The 19,890-nt window shown below is 38.1% G+C and overlaps 1 protein-coding gene across 2 annotated transcripts in view; it reads left to right on the forward strand.

Annotated features, from left to right (window-relative positions):
- GALNT5 (polypeptide N-acetylgalactosaminyltransferase 5) overlaps positions 17,230-19,890 on the forward strand; it is a 42,947-nt gene continuing 40,286 nt past the window's right edge. For both annotated transcript variants that reach the window (XR_002339066.1, XM_021075050.1), the window contains exon 1: positions 17,230-19,261. Coding sequence is in view for 1 of the 2 variants with exons in the window: in XM_021075050.1 (XP_020930709.1) it covers positions 17,808-19,261 (1,454 nt within the window). In the remaining variant the exon portion in view is untranslated. The remainder of the gene's footprint in view (positions 19,262-19,890) is intronic.

Below are 19,890 nucleotides of genomic sequence, written 5' to 3' on the forward strand. Positions count from 1 at the left end.
TGAAGCTCTTCAGTAAGTGAAGAGAAAAATAAACTGTTGTACATCCAGGCAATGGAATATTATTTAGCCCCAAAAAATGAGCTGTCAAGTCATGAAAAGAGATGGAGGAATTTTAGTGATAAAAGCCAATCTAAAAGGCTACATAATGTATTATTCCACATATATGACATCCTGGAGAAGGTAAAACTATAGAAACAGTTAAAAAGATCAATGGTTGCCAGGAGTTGTATGGGGAAAGGATGAAAAGGCAGAGTACAGAGGATTTTTAGGGCAATGAAAATACCCTGTATGACAACACACTGGGGAATAGATATCCTATGTCTGCCAAAACTCATGGAATATACGACACCAAGAGTGATCTGCGATGTAAACCATGGACTTTAAGTGGTTATGATATGTCAGTGTAGGTTCATTATTTATAACATATGTACCACTCTGCTGTGGGATTTTGATAATAGGGGAGATTATGTATACACGGTAGAAAGGGGCTATATAGGGAATATGTGTAATTTCTCTCAGTTTTACTGTGAACCTGAAACTACTAAAAGTAGGTTTTATTAAAAAAATGGTTTACAAATACACATGAAATATGGCCAAAGGCATTAATTGGTTGTAGGCAAGAATGGTGAGACAATGGGACTATAACAGTAAAGACATTAAATATGATAATCCTCTTCTTAGAGAAGGCCACGCTATTGAGCCATGATAAACCATTAATTGGTCAGAGGATTTAATTAATCACTAAGGTATACAGGATAATTTGGTTGGGAATTGTCAGAAGGTTGACAGAGAAGGAAAAATCCAGAAAGTGGGACTCAATCTCTGGACTATTTTAAATGATAAATCACAGGGGGAGAGTCTTAAGATGTAGGAAGACGTCATATGGGTTCTTAATATCCAAGATGAATGTAGCAAATGGTAGAAGGATGTGAGCTGGCAAAGCAAGGACATGGTTTAGCAGGTGAGGAGGCACTAGAATGATTTTTCAGAGAAGGCTCTGGTTTTTCTAAGCTCACCAACAATTTTTTTTTAACCATATTACACAATTTTATGGCAAGCTCCTTTTCCCCTTCTACCAAAAATTTCACTTCTGAAAAGTCTCTGCTCCACATAAGGCACAAAAATGCTCTGTATCAGTGTGAGCACAATATAAGGAGTTCCCTTTGGGGAGCAGAGTCAGGACAGCAAAGAAAATAATCTGCAAGAACGAACTTGTGATAAAAACCTAAGTGCAAGAACAAACTTGTGATAAAAACCTAAGTGATGCAGAACATTAAAGAATTCAGCTCACCGACCTAAGGCGCAACTGAGAAATTTCTCCCAACTGCTGCTGATTGTTGAGTCTCTTCTTACCCTTTTTGGTGTCCATAAACAATGTCATGATCTGGTCCCTGCTGACCCTTCAGGTGTATTTCCTGAATTTTTCCTGACCTATCACATATGCCACAGGCTATTAACTCCCCGTGCCTTGTATACACTGTTCCTTTTAACTGGAATTACCCAATCTCCTTGTCTTTCTTGATAGCTGTTATTCAAGCTTTATTACCTTATTGTTATTATAATAAGTATATATTACTTGTTATATAGTAAGTATATATTACTTATTGTTATTCAAGCTTTATTACCTTAACACTTCCACTGATCTTTCTAAGCTAACCAGATTCTTCTGTGGACATCCATAGCAGCAGCATGAAACTCTCTATAGTATTTATCATTTATCTGTGCTAAAAATAATGGTTTGTTGGCCTAAGAAACCTGATGATGAAGACTAGGTCCTATAAATTTCCACACCCTCACTCCCAGCATGTTACACAGTATCTATTACATAACATTTGTGTAATGAATAGTTGGCAACTAAATTCATAATGTTCTGATTTATCATTTATGTTGTTATATTTTCATCTGATTATAAGTTAAGTTGCATTATATATACACATATACACATATCTAAAGGTCATTGATTACCTGTATCCAGATTATAATCCAATATGGATCACTTCTTAGAAACTTTAAGGTACATGGTAATTTTACATATGCTAAGGATAATGAGATGCCTGTAACATCACAAGAAAATAGCAAGGCTGAGACTCCGTCTGTTCTTTATTAGGAAAGACAGTCTCCCTATAAAGAACTTCTTTTGTACATGTGATTTTCTATTTAATGATCTGGTTTCTCTACTAAAAAAAGAATAATGGGTGAGTACGCATATTTTAATGTGATTAAGCCTTAAAGTAGAAACAAACAGTAAAAACAAAAGACAATAGTGAAAGTGATACCCAGATTATGGCCATATAAACCAGTGAACCAGGAGCACGTCAGACAAAAGAGCAGGATCCTTAGTCTGGCATGAAGATAACTGTTGGATTTCCTTTCCAGGATGGGCTTCCTCAGAGGCAGACAGGCACAATTCAGCGAATGAAATTCCTCATAAAATCAAATTTTGGTACTTGCCCCTACACCAGTGGAGTTAGGGTTTGGGGTACACATGAGAGAAAAGAAATAATTTAAAATGTTGGTTTTTCGAGTTCCCGTGGTGGCTCAGCAGTAACAAACCTGCCTAGCAGTAGTAACCATAAGAACAGAGATTTGATCTCTGGCCTTACTCAGTGGGTTAAGGATCAGGCTTTGCCCTGAGCTGCAGTATAGGTCGTAGACGCGGCTTGGATCCTGCGTTGCTGTTGCTGTGGTGGAGGCCAAAGGCTGTAGCTCAGATTCAACCCCTAGCCTGGGAACTTCCATATGCTACGATTGCGGCATTAAAAATAAAATAAAATAAAATAAAACAAAATGTTGGTTTTATGGATCCTGAGTTACGCAAACATTATTATTATTATTTATTTTGGGTCCTAATCTTAATCCCAATTGTATTTTAAGCACTTAATAAACTTTAATTTTTAGAGCAGCTCTATTTCCACACACACAAAAAATGAGCACAGAGAATTCCTACTCTGCACCCCTCCCCACGTACAGTCTCCCCCCTTTTGCATCAGAGTGGTGCGTGGTGTACTCCTATTTTAATAAATTATAAGCTATCTTCAACCTCTCCATGGAATTTGTTCAGTGCAGATTCATCATAGTCTACTTTCCTGAAAACTGGTTAAAACACAGAAATTCTCATATACTCAACATATAAGATGACTTCAAATAGTCTATTCCTAGCAATTCAGAAAAATCAAAATCATAGCTGACATTTACTGAATGTGTTTTATTTATTTGTACTTTTTTAAGCACTTGACTTGTATGAAGTCATTTAATCCTCTGAACGAATAGTAAAAAAATGGGTGAGCATACATATTTTAGTAAACTATAAAATGTTTCCATCCTTTCCATGGATGCCAGAGGCTGATCAACAAATGTGTCCATGAAAGGCAGAAAAAAAGTTGAACATATCTTAATATATTTAAAATATAATAGTCATATCATAGAGGAATTACAAGGTTCAGTCCACATATTGTTCTATGTACTTGTATTTCCCTCCAAATAAGCCAGTCAAAGTGGGAAAGGGATGGGACAAAACCATGATAAACAAATGGGTCAAAATCAATTGATATTTTTCACCATACCAAAGTACACACTATTATCAATAACCTGATTCTGTTTTCATAGTATCGATTAAATATGAAAAATAAACAAGTTAATGTTAGGGATTTTTTTTCCCTAAAAGCAATTTCTATGGCACTACAATGCTTTAACAGATTCTGCTTAATCAAATGTGCCTTCTAAAACTGACTCTTCACAGAATTATTATTAAAGTCAACAATTATGACCTTGGGATTAGCCAAAACTTTAAATGTCTTTTGAGTCAGTCTTTTAAAAGATAAAATTATCTTCACTTTCAGTGCAGGATTAAGAATGATCTGTTGTATGAATCACAACTTTTCATACATAAGGAATTAAAATTTTTTTTTCCAAATTTCTATAGTCCCTCTATTTGTAAATGTACTTTGTATCCATTTATTGAGCAAAAATAAATAGTGAAAAAAGGCCTAGGAATTTAAATGAATTTTTACATTTTATTGATTACAACGCTGTGTGTGTGTGTTAGGGAAAGGGTTGGGTACATATTTGCATATCTGCAAGGAGAGTAAAGAAAGCCATGCTCACGTTATCTTGTCAGTTCTTACTGCATACATGTCCATGGTGATATCATAGCAGCTTCACAGCTTCAAAGGGTCCATAAGTCATATTTCGTAAGTATTGGTTCATTATGTTCTAGTTCCCTAAAAACTGGTTAAAGCCTATAGAACTCTCACACACTCAACTTGTAAGATGAATCCAAATAGTCTGTTCCCAACATTTCAGGAAAATAAAAATCGTAGCTGACACTTTGTCAAATGTGACTTCTTGTCTGTGTTACTCTAAGTACTTGATGTGTTAATTTATTGAATCTACTCAACACTGTGAGGTAGGTGCTCTTCTTACCCACCGTACTACAGATAAGGAAACAAGAAGCCAGTACCTGTCAAGATCACAGAGTGAAAATGGCAGAACCAGGATTCAAATCCAGATTGTTCGTCTCCAAAACCTTCACTTTGTATGCCTCAAAGTGGTTTTCCTGTCATCTGGAATGGCATAATATTTGATTGGATGGAAGCAATATTGAGCATCGCTTCCCTTCTCGCATTAAATGCCAGTAGCAGCCTCCAGGCATCGTGAAAATATTAAGTGGCCCCAACCCCCTGATCTTCCAAACAGCCACTTGGGAGAGGAATAGTCTAGGCTAAAACAAACAAACAAACAAACAAAAAACCTGTAAGCCTTATTCTCCAAGCAATACCACAGCTCACTGAAGGTCTGCACACACACACAAACACACACACACACACAGACTCCACTCTACATATACATATTCACATACTTATACACAGGCAGGATTTTCCCTTCCAAGAAAAAAAAATTACCTGAATTAAACATTCTCTTCCTCATTTTACTGTCTCAATGAATTTTGCTTTTCCTCCATCCCTTACATCTAGAGGGCACAGGCAGGATAAAGAAAAGACAAGGAAAAGAAAATAGAAAACACAGAACTTAAAGGTGAGGAATGGAAGTGGGGGAAACAGAAATCAAATAGAAGACAGAAGAAATCATTATCTCCAGTATCTATTGAGATAGGAGTTAGATGCTCATTAACTGAATAAAATTAAAGCAATCAGAAAACCAAAACTGTCATCTGACTTGATTTCCCTCAAAACAAGTTTCTGTATTTTAGAGAACCACTGAATTTCAGAATGGAGATGGCCCAGCAAATAACTATAGTGCAACACCCTCATCAAACAGAAGAATGCCCCCTACAACTTCTGTGACAGATGGCCATGCAGCCTCTGCCACATGTCATTTACAAGAGTAGGCAGATCATTATCTACTTTTAGAAGGAATACATGTCTCTTTTGTGTAGTACTAATTGTTAGAAAGTTGTTCTCATTTAGAACAGAAATCTGCTCTGCTTCGGCCTCATTTCTACTCTCTGGAACCATATGGAATGAGTTAAATCCTTCTTCCACATGATATCTCTCCAAAATTTTAAAGCAGTTATTATGTTGTCCAGAGTCTTCTCTTACCCAAAATAAACATATGCAAAACATATGATATGCCCTCCCCAAATCAGTATACCTGGTAGTTTGACCGATGTCCTCAAAAGCCCTGTTTCATTTCCTTCTCAATAGTAATCTTTTTCTTGGAGAGCTCAAAATCAGCACATCTGGTGTGTATTTGTTTGGGTGTGCTCTGTGAACTCTGCACATACATATGTGTATAAATATGAATATGTACACACAAGGGTAAACCGCACATGGAGTTTGTACGTTTGCATATAAATATATAGACACATATGTGTGCACATGTGTAAAATATACACATTGCTCATTTTTCCCCTTCTCTCGAGTGTTTCTTCTTTGCATGGCTCCAGTCCAGTCTCTGTTCATGGGGAGAGTTCATCTATTTCCAGGCTTATTTCATCCCTCTGGAAATAAGGTGGAGACTTGAGGGCTAAATTTACATTCCTTAGTTCAACCATGAGTGGATGCTTGCATGCTCTTATTTCCTGTGTGCCCAGCCTTGAATAGTTAATTAATTCTTAGCTTCCAAGCATAAGGAAAACACTTAGAATTCCACACCAGAGAAGCTGAATAACTCTGAAAATATGTGATAATGTAAACAGAATTCAGATCCTATGACAACTGAAAGTCTGACATTAATCTAAACCCATTTGTCTTTTCCTTTCCCAGTTTCATTTCCAATTAAGCATTGCTTCCACTGTTTCTCACTTTATCACTTGTCCATTTCCAATACTATTTACGGAAAGCAGAAAAGAAACCTTCTTTGATATTGAGGAAAATGTCCAAAGGGCTCTGAGTTCAAATCTCTTTCATTTCTCACATTGCTCTTTGAGTTTCACAGTTCAGTACTTTAGCAAGCCTCAAATGCAAGGGTTGTTTCCAGGTTATGATAATGTAATTGGATCCAAAGTCATTGTCATCCTTTCATCCCACAGAAAGTTATTTTGATCTTGCTCCTGGGGGCAGGAATTGAGTTGGAGGTGGTGGGGGGAGATATGAAGCAACATCTAGTGCTTTTTGAAAGGATTTAATTTCATCCCACTTCTTCACAGCACATGGAAAGTGCCCTCAAGTGCCCTCCAGAGCTCCCACGTCTGCCCCTCCCACAACACTTCTCTCTCCACTCCTTCTCTCCTCTTCCTTCTCTTCTCTTTGTTAAAATGAGGGTTGTAGAGAACAGAATTTTCAGCATGGGACAGGTAAGAAGAGGATGAAGTGTCAGGACATGGGTTGAGGGTATTATTGGTGTCGCACCTGGAATGCAACAGAGGTGGTCCCAGCTAAGCAGGTAGGGCTCCTGGGGGTCAGAGGAGAGGGAGGGGTGCCAAGCACTCATTTCACTTCACCTGACAGATCGGCTCTGGTCAAGCCCTAAAGAGACTCATACAAGTCTTTGTTTTCTCAACTGCATATGAGTTGTTGAAAATTTTAAGTGGATGATAATCAGAGTGCAGCTGAAGATGAATCCAATGTATGCAAAAAGAGACAGAGGAAGGATTTGTAGATAATCAGTTATCGATTTTTCAAAGGATAAATCCTCTAATATGTCTGTGGTCCTTAAAGAATGTCTCCTCCCACCAAGCAAACTAACAAATAGACAAACAACAACAAAACCCTGGGACCTACTTCCTACTCTAACCTTTAGAAACTCTACTAATTCCACAAGATCCAACCATCCCACTTCCTAGAGGAATCTCCTCCCCTCAAGCCCCTCAGAGATCATCATGCTATATATGCTTCCCCATCACCTTTGTCACTCTGCATCATGGATACTTTGGGACTGTCCATATCCCCACTCTGTTCCACTGTCACTCAGTGTGTTTTCCCTGGGATTAGAGGCATTGGTTTAAATGTCAGTGGGATTTTCTAAGCTCTCTGACAGTCCTTACTCCTATTTGGAATTAGCAGCACTTCTTCCTCTTCATACCAACTGATTCCAACATTTAACAAGTGCTGGGACTCTCTACCCACCCACTTCCAACTCTTCACTGTCTGCCTTGTGCTTATGGAAAATAATTGGAGCCATTGAGCAAAAACTCCCTGAATTTTCCTTCCTGCCAACTCCACTCATCCTTATCTGCCCTGAAACAGGTACAATATCAAAATGAAACATGCCCCTAGTCATATCTAAAATGAATTAAATAATCCACCCATGTTCCCAAGCCTATTTCCTCTCTCATTTTAATATGATAAGGGTTTATCCACTCTTTATCTTCAATCTTACCACCTCTATGCCTTAGTTTTTAAAAACATTCAGGTCTGGATTTCCTGTCGTGGCACAGCGGAAACAAATCTGACTAGGAACCATGAGGTTATGGGTTCGATCCCTGGCCTCACTCAGTGGGTTAAAGATCCGGCATGGCCATGAGCTGTGGTGTAGGTCGCAGTTGTGGCTCAGATCACATGTTGCCATGGCTGTGGAGTAGGCCGGAGGCTACAGCTCCCATTAGATTCCTAGCCTGGGAACCTCCATATACCTCAGGTGCGGCCCTAAAAAGACAAAAAGACAAGAAAAAAAAAATTCTGGTCTAATCCATCTGCAAATAAAAGGCAATCTCATAAAGCTACTGACTTAGCCCTTTTAGTTTCCTATTTGTAAGAAAATTAAACAATAAAAGTATTTATGAGATATAATTTATTTTTAAAAAGTATACATTTATAAGAAAATTGTTTTACAAAATTATGTGCTTATGAGAGACATTATAGTGTAGTGTCTGCATTTTTCTCAAGGAGGTGATGTCACTCTCAATGGGACAAAAATTGGTTCTTGAGGAGCCAAAAATTCTAAAATATCACAAACTCTTCTGGCCCTACAAAGCTTAACTCTACTTGACAAAGTAGTATTTCTTAGTGTTTAAATTCTTTCTTTTTTTTTTTTTTTTGGTCTTTTTGCTATTTCTTGGGCCACTCCCATGGCATATGGAGGTTCCCAGGCTAGGGGTCCAATTGGAGCTGTAGCCACTGGCCTACGCCAGAGCCACAGCAACGTCAGATCCGAGCCGCGTCTGTGACCTACACCACAGCTCACGGCAACGCCGGATCGTTAACCCACTGAGCAAGGGCAGGGACCGAACCCGCAACCTCATGGTTCCTAGTCGGATTCGTTAACCCCTGCGCCACGACGGGAACTCCTAAATTCTCTTTCTTAAGGGAGAATTTTAATTTAATTTTTCTCCCCAGGAGTGAGATTTGATCATGAGAAGGAGATTGAGAAACACACATGTAGAGTATCCTGGTCACTTGGGTTCATATCCTGAGCCCACTCCTACTTTGCGGGCTGTGGGACCAGACCATTGCCAGGTTACTTAACCTCATTGTGCCTCAGCTTTCTTGCCTATAAAATGGAGGTTTTTCCTACACTGTTGGTGGGAATGTAAATTAGTACAACAGTATGGAGTTTCCTCAGAAAACTAAATACAGAACTACCATATGATCCAGCAATCCCACCCTGAACATATATCCAGACAAAACTATAATTCAAAAAAATACATGCACCTGCATATTCATAGTAGCACTGTTTATAATAGCCAAGACATGGAAGCAATGTAATGTCCACTGAGAGATGAATGGATTAAGAAGATGTGGTACATCTATAGAATGGAATACTACTCAGCCAGATAAATGAATAAAATAATAATGTCATTTGAAGCAACATGGATAAAACTAGAGATTATCATAGTAAGTGAAGTAAGTCAAAAGAGAAAGACAAATAGCATACAATATCACTTGTATGTGAAATCTAAAATATGGTACAAATGAACTTATCTATAAAACAGAAACAGACTCACAAACATATAGAACAGGCTTGTGGTTGCCAACACGAGGGGGAGGGAGTGGTATAGGTTGGGAGTTTGGGTTTACTAGAGGCAAACTATATATTCCATTATGGTCTGTCCCAAGAGACAGGATATAGTTAAGGGAACTATCTTATAGCATAGGGAACTCTATCCTGTCTTTTGGGATAGATCATAATTGAAGATAATATAAGAAAGGAAATATATATATATACATGCATACATATATACATATATATACACACACACACGCATACATATATATATAAAACTGAGTCACTTTGCTGTACAGCAGAAATTGGCACAACATTGTAAACCAACTATACTCTAATAAAAAATTTTAAAATAATATAAAATAATATGAAATGAAAAAGTATAGCTACAGTAAAATATATATATTAATATACACACACACACACACACATATACATGTACATACAATCTCCATTCACAAAGACAGATTTTAAGAAAAGACTACTTGAAGTAATGTAGGTAATGGCTCTGATTGTTAGCCCACTCTTTCAACCAATTTAATTGTATATACAATAAATTAGCTATGGAATATGGACACTGCTTACCTCTTCAAATTCATCTCTTCCCACGCTCCTTCTTACTCATTCTACTCCAGCTACCCTCACATTCTTACCAATCCCCCAAATGCCAGGCTTGCTTCCAATTTCCTATCTTGATTTTTCTGTTTTCCCATCTGGAGTCTCTTCCCCCAGATATTTTCATGGCTCACTCCCTTACTTTATTCGGGTTTCTGCTCAGATGTTACCTCTTTAAAGAGGTTTCCCTGACTTATATGCCTATTTTTCTCTCCCTAGTTCCTTTAATTCTTTTTCTAGAATGCATGACTATCTAAAAATTATACATTTTTTTTCTGTTTATTTTGTTATGTGTGAACTACTAGATGATGGAACTTTCTCTGGTTTAATCACTGTTGTATTCTTGCTGCCAAGAATATTGTGAAAAGTCATATTGATCGAGTGCTTGGCTATAAGGATACAGTGGTGAATAAAACAAATGCAGTCTTTGCTTTCATGGAACCTAAAATCTAGAAAGGGTCAGACATTAAACAAGAAAACATACAATTCATGCATAAGAAATAACTAAAATTATACACTAGCCTGCTTTCCCTGACAGCCTGAAGCAACACAACACAAGTCATAGATTCTTCACTGCCCTGCTAAAATCCACTGACACAACTGTGGGTCCTTCTTAGGATGAGAGCTAGGGACTTGATTTCTTGGCAACCTTCAGGCTATCTCAATGGCTGCTCCTATCCTCCTGCAAGAAATGGTAAGAAACTGAAACACCAAACTTGTCTTCTTTTCCAGAAATTATTTTTCTTCTTCCTTTGTTTTTTTCTTAAAACTTTATTGAGGTATAATATAGTAAAATGCACATTATTAAGGTGTACAATTTGATGAATTTTGACATTGTATATGCACCTTTACAACCCTCACCAGGATCAAGATAGCAGGCATATCCATCATAACTAAAAGTTCCTTTGTGCCTCTAATTGATAAGAAAATAAATCTATTAAAATTGGGCAAAAGATTTGAATAGACATTTCATCAAAGCACGTATGCAGATGGTCAATATTCACATGAAAATTGACTCAAAACCATTAGTCACTAGGGAAATGTAAATTTAATATCACAAATAGGAGCCACAATGTGCTCAAAAGAATGACATAGATTAAAAGGCCATGTGGTGAAGATTTGGAGCAACTGGAACTCCTATCTACTGTGGTTGGGGATGTAAAATGGTGTAAGTGCTTTGGAGAAAATTTTGGGAGTTTTTCGAAGGTTAAACACACCCTAGGCTTTTAACAATGGGGTTGGGGCATTTATATTTGCACTTTATATTCTAAGAGTCTCTGTCTTTAATAGGCTCATTCTTTTAGTAGGAAGTGATAATCTGGATCTATAAAAATAACTTTTAAATAGTCTAATATAACACTTGCAACTTACTTAAGAGCCTATCACAGCTCAGGCACAGCCAACAATCTGCGCCCCGTTGTTTGGCAATCCGCTATAGAATCCAGGGATTTCACACAATTATTCATAAATGTCATTCTCATGTCTTCCTTCATCAATGCCTTGAGACTGCTCTTCCCTCTGCTATAATATTCGTTTTAAATCTCTCTTCCCAATCCATAATGTGAATTTCATTATCTTCCCAACCACCCTAGTAATAGTTGTTGTTTCACTTTTCCCATTTTAATATTAATATTTTGCCTCTGCCACTGAGCCAGTGTACCTCAAAGTGTGGGTCCTGGTCCACCCACGTCAGAATCATATGCTATTCTAGTTAAAAGTCTAGATTTCCAGGCCCTATATCCAACCTCAGAATTGCTGAGGGTAGAATTTGAGAATCTATATTTTAACAATCCCTCCCCTATGAGATTTTTTGATGGACAAAAATTTGAAAACAACTACATTAAACTGTGATCTTCAGCTTCATTGATTTTCCATAGCCTAGAACATAATTGGTATTCAATCAATATTTGCTCAGTATATACTTGATTATATATTCCACATATATTTTGAACCCAACATGTTTAAATCTGAATTTCTGTTTTCTTCCAAGCTATCATTTTTCTCCCTACCTTTCCTATCTGAGTTAGCAAAGGCTTTATCATAGTCACTCCAAGCTATTTTCCCTTTTCTCCCCCAATTTGTAACAAACCAATACCAATGACTCTGTTAACTTAGTATTTGAATTAAAAGTCTTAGATTCATTGGTAACTTGTTCCTTTGGGAATTTTTTTTCTTATAACTAGCATAATTCTTTGTCTAAGATGTATAATTAATGTTTGATTTTAAATGTATTATCTATTTCTTAATCAAAATAAAATACTAAAACATTTAAATTAGCCAGGGGCCTATAAAACACAAGTGTTGGCTTGGCTCCACTCTTCAAATATCAATGAAACCTGAAGTCTAAGCACAGTGTATTATTTTGCAATGATAAAAATGCTTTCTTTAAACTCAGGCTTTATGGGCTATGATTTACTGACACTAATATGGGAAAATTTTTTAAGAACAAATCTCTGAGTGAAGGTCACAGCAGTCCTCATTCTCCAGGCTTTATAGATAGTGAGGCTGTTTCTTTCTTTTTTTTTTTTTTGTCTTTTGTCTGTTTGTTGTTGTTGTTGCTATTTCTTGGGCCGCTCCCGCGGCATATGGAGGTTCCCAGGCTAGGGGTTGAATTGGAGCTGTAGCCACCGGCCTACGCCAGAGCCACAGCAACGCGGGATCCAAGCCGAGTCTGCAACCTACACCACAGCTCACGGCAACGCCGGATCATTAACCCACTGAGCAAGGGCAGGGACCGAACCCACAACCTCATGGTTCCTAGTCGGATTCGTTAACCACTGTGCCACGACGGGAACTCCATTGAGGCTGTTTCTTATCGAGCTTCCAGATCTTATAAAAAAGCAGACATACGCCAACGAGTAAATGGCCGCCAGAAGCTGAACTCATTCATCTTCGTTGGAAGAACCAGTTAAACTGAAATAAAATTATTTTTATATTTATAGTACCTATGAATTTTACAAAAACTCCAGCCTTTAAATTATGAATTCTAACTTTCTTTTTTTTTTGTGAATTTTTTCCATAGGACAGTGTTATATTCTTGAATACATTTTCTCTTTTTTTAACAAAAAAAAAAGAATTTTGAAGAAAAAAGTAATCATATTAAAACAAAAAGCAAAACAATATTTAATATTTACTTGGTTTTCCCATTCAAATTTCCCAAATAAATAATAACCTTATCCCATTTTGACTTTAACTGGAATCTCTAAATTTAAATCTAAATTCAAATCCAGTGATGCATCCATAGATTCTCATTCTCTAAAGAATGTATATTTAAATATATTTCCTTTTTCTTCATTAATAAGTAAAGGTAAACAGTTGAGTAAACAGCATAAAAGAAAATAAATTTATTTACTCATAATGCACTTACTAAGTCGAAAAACATTCAAATACCGTGAGAGAGTTACTTCAGAGCAAAGCCAGAGAAGTGAAACCAGGACATCTAAGATTTTGTATTCCCATTGGGAAAATTTGAGAATAGAAATATAAAGTGTTTATTGAACTCTTATTGATTATCAATGAGGATGATTCAGAGATACTTGCCTTCAAAGCAGAACAAGAGTACAGATCCCACTCTAATTGTATGCAGAACTGTCCTGCTAAACAGCCCACAATTTAGTCTAAGAGAATCTAGTGTCAGGCACTGAGTAAATTCTCAATAAATGGTAGCTATTAATATGATAATACTTACTTGCCAGCAACTAAGTAGAGTTAAAGGATAAATCCTTCTACCAATATACTTCTTTTATGGAAGAGGAAAGTAAAATATATTTTTAATTTTTTACACAGGAGTAGTCAAAATTTGAATTATCCCTCCAAAAACCTCCCAGGACCACTTCATAGCCTTAGGTTTATAAAATTATATCCACTCCAAATGATTATGTGTAATTTCTTGAAAAATTTGAGCAAGTAAATTTACCATTTGGGATGACAGCCAGAAGGACCTTAAATAGCCATCCAGCTCACCTGTATTTTAATTTTCTGCTGGATGATTTATCTACATGAAAGGTCATCTATTGGATAATGTGTATATCAACTGCTGATAAATGCAAAATTTCATAATTTCTTTGTTTGCTATTCTTTTTTATCCATATTTTGTCATTGCTTTGAACATCATGGGGGCCCAACTAAAAGGGAAAAAAAGAGGAGTCATGTCTAGATGGTGGGAACCATCAGTAGAAATTGTTACTGAGTTTCTGAAGATCCATAGTATTGAGTCTATAGAGTTATTTATAACCAACTTCTGTCACCCTTACAGAGTCTTATAGACTAACCTTGCAGACTAGTGAGGAAAAGACATGGAAGAGGCTGGAAAACACCTCTAGAAGAGCTCTTTCATGTGTACATATCTGTGGTTATGTCTATTAATAGTCAAATCAGTACTTGAGAAAGGTCTATCAACCCACTCTTCCTTTTCTAGAGACTTGGGCAAGGTTTCTTTCCTCTCTTGTATATTCTTCATATCTTCCTCAGAATTCTATACCAAGGAAAGCTGAAGGCCAAGCCAGAGTTACTAAGTGGCTTACTTAAGGTAGAGAAGTCAAGACTTTCCTTTAATTTTTTTAACATTTTTCTTTCCTGTTGCAAGTAATTTATCTTTTGGTTAATACGGACAGATCAGAGAGAGAAAAAGAGAGAAAGATAGACAGAGATAGAGATAAATAAATCATTGGTCTTAGATTAAATAAATGTAGAATACAGGATATTTTTCAAGCTGTGTTTTAAAGCTATCAAATATAGTAAGGCTATGACCGGTGTTGACTTTTCAAGAGGGAGTTTAAATAATTCCAGCCACCATTTGGGGTGGGAATGTGGTTGGATAAAATTTAAATCTTGTAAAGTATCTTCAAAGCATTCTATATTTATATTTTTAAAATATTGCAGTGCAAACCACTTGTTCATGAAACTGAAAAAAAAAAAAAAACCATTTCTTACTTTATTTTGGAAGGTGGATCCTAAATAGCTGTGTTATGTTGAAGGTGTCCTGTTCATTGTAGTTTTAAGGTCATTGGGGGTGGAAACATGTCACCAACTTCAAGCTTTGGGCATGTAATGTGTTCTTAGTGAACAATTGTTTATTGATTCAATCCATTATAAAAGGAAGTTAGGACAGCAATAAAAACATAAAATGCTCAGATGTACTTCTTATCCTATTGAATCATGTTAGTCATCAATCTTCTATTCAATTTTTTTGGAAGAATGGATATGTTGTCTCCCACACGCACTGCACACTCCTATGGAGACAAAGTATCAGCAACAGTATTAATACAGGTGACTATCATTTATAGAGTGCATTCAAATGACAAGAACTTTAAGTCATTTTCTCTAATCTTCACATTAATCTGCAAAACAGAAATTATTTTCTTTTTTATAGCTGAGTAAACATAAAATGAACTAACTTGTAAGGTTATACAGCTTTAGAAACAGTACTGGGTGGTCTTTAAGCACATGGACTGTAGCATCATTCACTCATTCATTCCAGATCTAACTTCTCCATCACCTCTTCACCTCTCCAAGTTTTTGTTTCCATACAAAATGATGGTAATAATCTTATCTTCCCTGTTGGATTGCTGTGAAGATTGAATGAGATACTCAATGGAAAGGGCTTAGTACAGAGTTTGGGGCACATTGGGTACAAACACACACACACACACACACACACACACACACACACACACGTGCCGGAGTTTTCAATCATGCAAATTCTCAGAAACTTGTGTTGTTATAGTACTGCACTCTCTTTTCACTTCTATGTTTTTGCTCATTTATCTGCCTTTCACTATGCAACTAATATCTATTTTCTCAGACCACAATATGAGCAGAGATAATTATGCTCTCATTCATCCCTTAAGACTAAGGACACTTCTCCAAAAAATCATCCATGTCTCCCCAAACTAATCTTCATCCCCAAAGAGTAAAGGCTATAATTCTCTCATTACTTACCATGTATGGTATATGTAACTACTTATTTGTGTCCACCAAAAGACTGTGAGATCTCAAAGACTAGAACTATGTCCTTTTCACTCAGTATATTTTGACACCAAACACAGGGCTTGAATGATGGGATACACTCAACAAATACTAGAAGGATGAATAAATGGAGGCAGGAATGCATGGAAGCAATGGCTGAGTAACCAAAACTGCCATCCATGTGGATATTCCAAACTGGGACAAAGTATACACTTAATGGCCGAACACTGAAGATAGAAATGCCTATGCCTATGTATAAAGAATTCAGAATCTTTCCTTCTTCCTTTCCCAAGTCTTTGGAAGCCTGAGTTTATCTGAGATTAGGGATATTACACCCCTCTAATACTGGACAAATAAGTGGCATCCTTGACTGCAGATAACTCAGAGTTCCTCAGAGAACATTGCTGATCAAACTGTATGAACAATGTTTATAGCAGGTGATTCTGATTCAGTTGTTCTAAGAATGTATAGTTTTTATTAGATTTTACCCATGCCTAGGAGAAAATTTCACAAAAATTATGGACAGTGTTCAAAAAACCCCTAAACAAAGGTGAGGCGTTTTATTCTAGACCAGTGTTTCTCAGCTCTGGTTGTACATTACAAAGATCTGGGAAGCTTCTTAAAAACACAATGCAGGAGTTCCCAGGTGGCCTAACGGGTTAAATATCTGGTGTTGTCACTGCTGCGGCTCTGGTCACTGCTGTGGGTCAGGTTCGATCTCTGGCCCAGGAACTTCTACTTGCCATGGGCACAGTCCCCCACCCTCCCCACACACCCAAAATAACCACACACACAATGCAGACTAATGGTCATCTTTGGCTCTTACCCTCATCAATTAATCAAAATTTGGGGGAATATCTTCAGTGTGATTCTACCATAAAGCCTGTGTGGAACCAGTGTTCTACCAGTCCACCAGTGCCACTCAGAGTCTGGTCCAAATCCTGGTTCAATCTGCAAACTCTTGTTATATCTATGATGAGATAAGTACCAAAACCGAGAGTAAATATTTAGAAACTTTCACAGCAACGTGACGAATTAAGTTTATGTGTACTATATCTAACGATAAAAACAGATCAACTCTTTTTTTTTTAAAGTGAGTTACAAAAACGTATTTGATACCCCCCACAAAGAATGTTTCTGAATAATCACACAACCACCTGTGGCACTGAGATTACGCTCCAGCCCTTCTTGAAGCTGTGACCTTTCTAAGCTGAAACATTAAGATCTGTAATTAATTGCTTGGGCAAATCACTTGGAGACCTGGGTACCACAGGGTTAATAAGCAGGAATGGGGTAGGTGGGGTTACAAACCAGGAACTCATGCCCTCCAAGTTAGAAAGCTTTCTTTCCCTTTAATTGCCCTGAAAACACACACACTCTCACATAACACGGAAGGTGAGAGCTGAATTAAGTTTTCTGGGTAATGGCTTGAAATGTTTTCCTTATGAAAAGTGGTGTTGAGTTACAGCGTGCAGACCAAGAACTGGGAGGAGAGAAGCAGCAGCCCCAGCCCGGCCCCAACCTTTTCTTATGCTTATAGGAAGGTGGTGGTGGGCTCACAGAGACAAGAAGAGTGATCTATGGAACTGCCTGGCGGCTGGAATCGACTGCTCCTGGAGTGACCTAAGGGCAATGTTTAACAGGGCTTAGCCAGGGGCCAGCCCACAGGCACGGATGCTCTGCTGTGAAATGCCACGCAGGCAGAGACTGACAAGCAGTAGGAACTGAACTCTCCCCTTGGACTGCTGCTTCCTGCTGTGTTCAGGGGAGGGGGGCGCTTTCTGGCAAGTCCGCTGCTGCTGCTGCTGCTGCTGCTACTTCAGCCCCCGCTCCACTCAAGGTAAGCAGGCTCAGGGGGAGGGCAGGCTGCAAGCCTTTGTACCATGAACAAGATCCGAAAGTTTTTCCGAGGAAGTGGGCGCGTCCTGGCATTTATATTTGTAGCTTCTGTCATCTGGCTGCTCTTTGACATGGCAGCTCTCCGCCTCTCATTCAGTGAGATCAATAGTCGGGTCCTGAAGGAAGACATTGTCCGGAGGGAGAGGATAGGGTTCAGAGTTCAGCCGGACCAAGTGAAGATCCTTTACAGCAGTGTAAAAGACATGAAGCCCCCATTGAAGGGACACAGGAAGGGCATATGGGGCAAAGAGAACTTTAGAAAGACTGAGGAGAGTAAGCTCAAGGTTGAAGATAATTTGGACCAAACCCAGAAGGAAAGAAAAATGCAGAATGCCCCTGGAAGGGGCAAAGTTGCACCTTTGTGGCGTCCTGCATATCTTCAGACCCTCCCAGTGACTTTTATCAAGAGGAAGACAGAGGCGCGAGACATCAGCCCTAAAGCTTCCTCTCACCATGTGACACCAAAGCAAACAACAGCTCAGGGGGCTCAGAAAGTGCCACTCATAACAACAAGAAGAATTCCATTGGCCAAAATTTCTATCCACCAAGGACCTGTCAGTATAAACCAGGAGGCACGGAAGAATCATAGTCTCAGCAGTGACACATCAAAACAAACAGCTGAGAGAAACATGAATGCCACCATCAGTCTTAATATTGACAGATCAAAGCAGCAATCCCAGGCAGTAGCAAACGAAAGGACACACCCTGCCAGCCCACCAGTGCCAAAACCCAGGGAAGCCATAGCCTTAAATAAAACTGAGACTCAGAGCAAAGAATTAAGTGCAAATAAACACAAAGCCAATAAGAACTTTCCCTTTTCCAAGTTCTTTGCCAATTCAAATCTCTTAAAGAAGCAATCTATTAATGAGACACAGTTGAGAGGCTTGCCAAAGGATGGTGGAGCCAAAGTGGCTGATGGGAGGAAACTCCATTTGCCTGAAAGCCACATAGTGATTATAACCAAAGAGGAGGAGCTAAAGACAGAAACCAAAGAGGTCCCCAAAACAAAAACAAAAACTCTATTTCCTATAGGACCAGCTGAGAGCCAAGGGAAGCACATTGCTAAGAATAGAAGTGAGGCATCTTTCTCTTCACTTGCTCCACAGAGAGCCATAGTGTCTCAAACCAGTCAAGCCTTACCTGGGGGGTTGGAACCATCAAGAATCAACTCCACCACCAAGGCTGAGCCTACACAACTCAACCGAAGTCATATAACAGCCCATTCACCCAAAGATGGCGGCATGCACCGGGTGTTAAGTATTGATCTGACGCTTTCTCCGAGGGACCCCAAAGCTCCAGGTCAGTTTGGACGTCCAGTAGTCGTCCCCCAGGGAAAGGAAAAGGAGGTAGAAAAAAGATGGAAAGAAGGAAATTTCAACGTCTACCTCAGTGATTTGATCCCAGTGGACAGAGCCATTGAAGACACGAGACCTGCAGGGTAAGATCCATTTCTCTTCTGTTTCCTCAGCCACAGATGCTTAGGTTCTTATGTAGAGCAGATTTATTCTTAGATAATTTTGTGCAATATTTCGTCACTTAGAGAATTAAAGCAACAGTCATCATCAGACAATCCAAATAGTCTGCTGGACATACAGAAAAAAATTTCAACATCAGCACACCCTCTGCAGTCTCTTTCTTCACTTATTTCTCTGAGACTTTGGACCTCACCCATATTAGCTCATGTTCCATTTCCTTTCCTATATTGAAAATCTGCTAAAATGATTAGAGGAGCTCAATTCCTAATAAGGTATGTAGGAATGGTAGAGCTTACACTGTAACTCCATTAAAACAGTGACAATGAAGTGAATTCCCAATTTGGGAACTTTTTATTATTAGCGAGTTGGTCAGGAATATATGTGGGAAAAGAGCACAGAGAAGGAGTATTTTAGGTCTCTCTGGAACCATATTTTAACCAGAAGAATTCTACCTAATCATGAGTCATGATCACCATAATGGCAAGTGAAAAAGTGACTCTACTCTCTAGAATTTTGTAACTTTTATAGATGATGGTGGTAGATATTTCAGAGCTTCCATGATAGAGGAATAATAATGTTGGAGAAAGTCAAT

This window comes from Sus scrofa, chromosome 15 (assembly GCF_000003025.6).
Source record: "Sus scrofa isolate TJ Tabasco breed Duroc chromosome 15, Sscrofa11.1, whole genome shotgun sequence".
NCBI lineage: Eukaryota > Metazoa > Chordata > Mammalia > Artiodactyla > Suidae > Sus > Sus scrofa.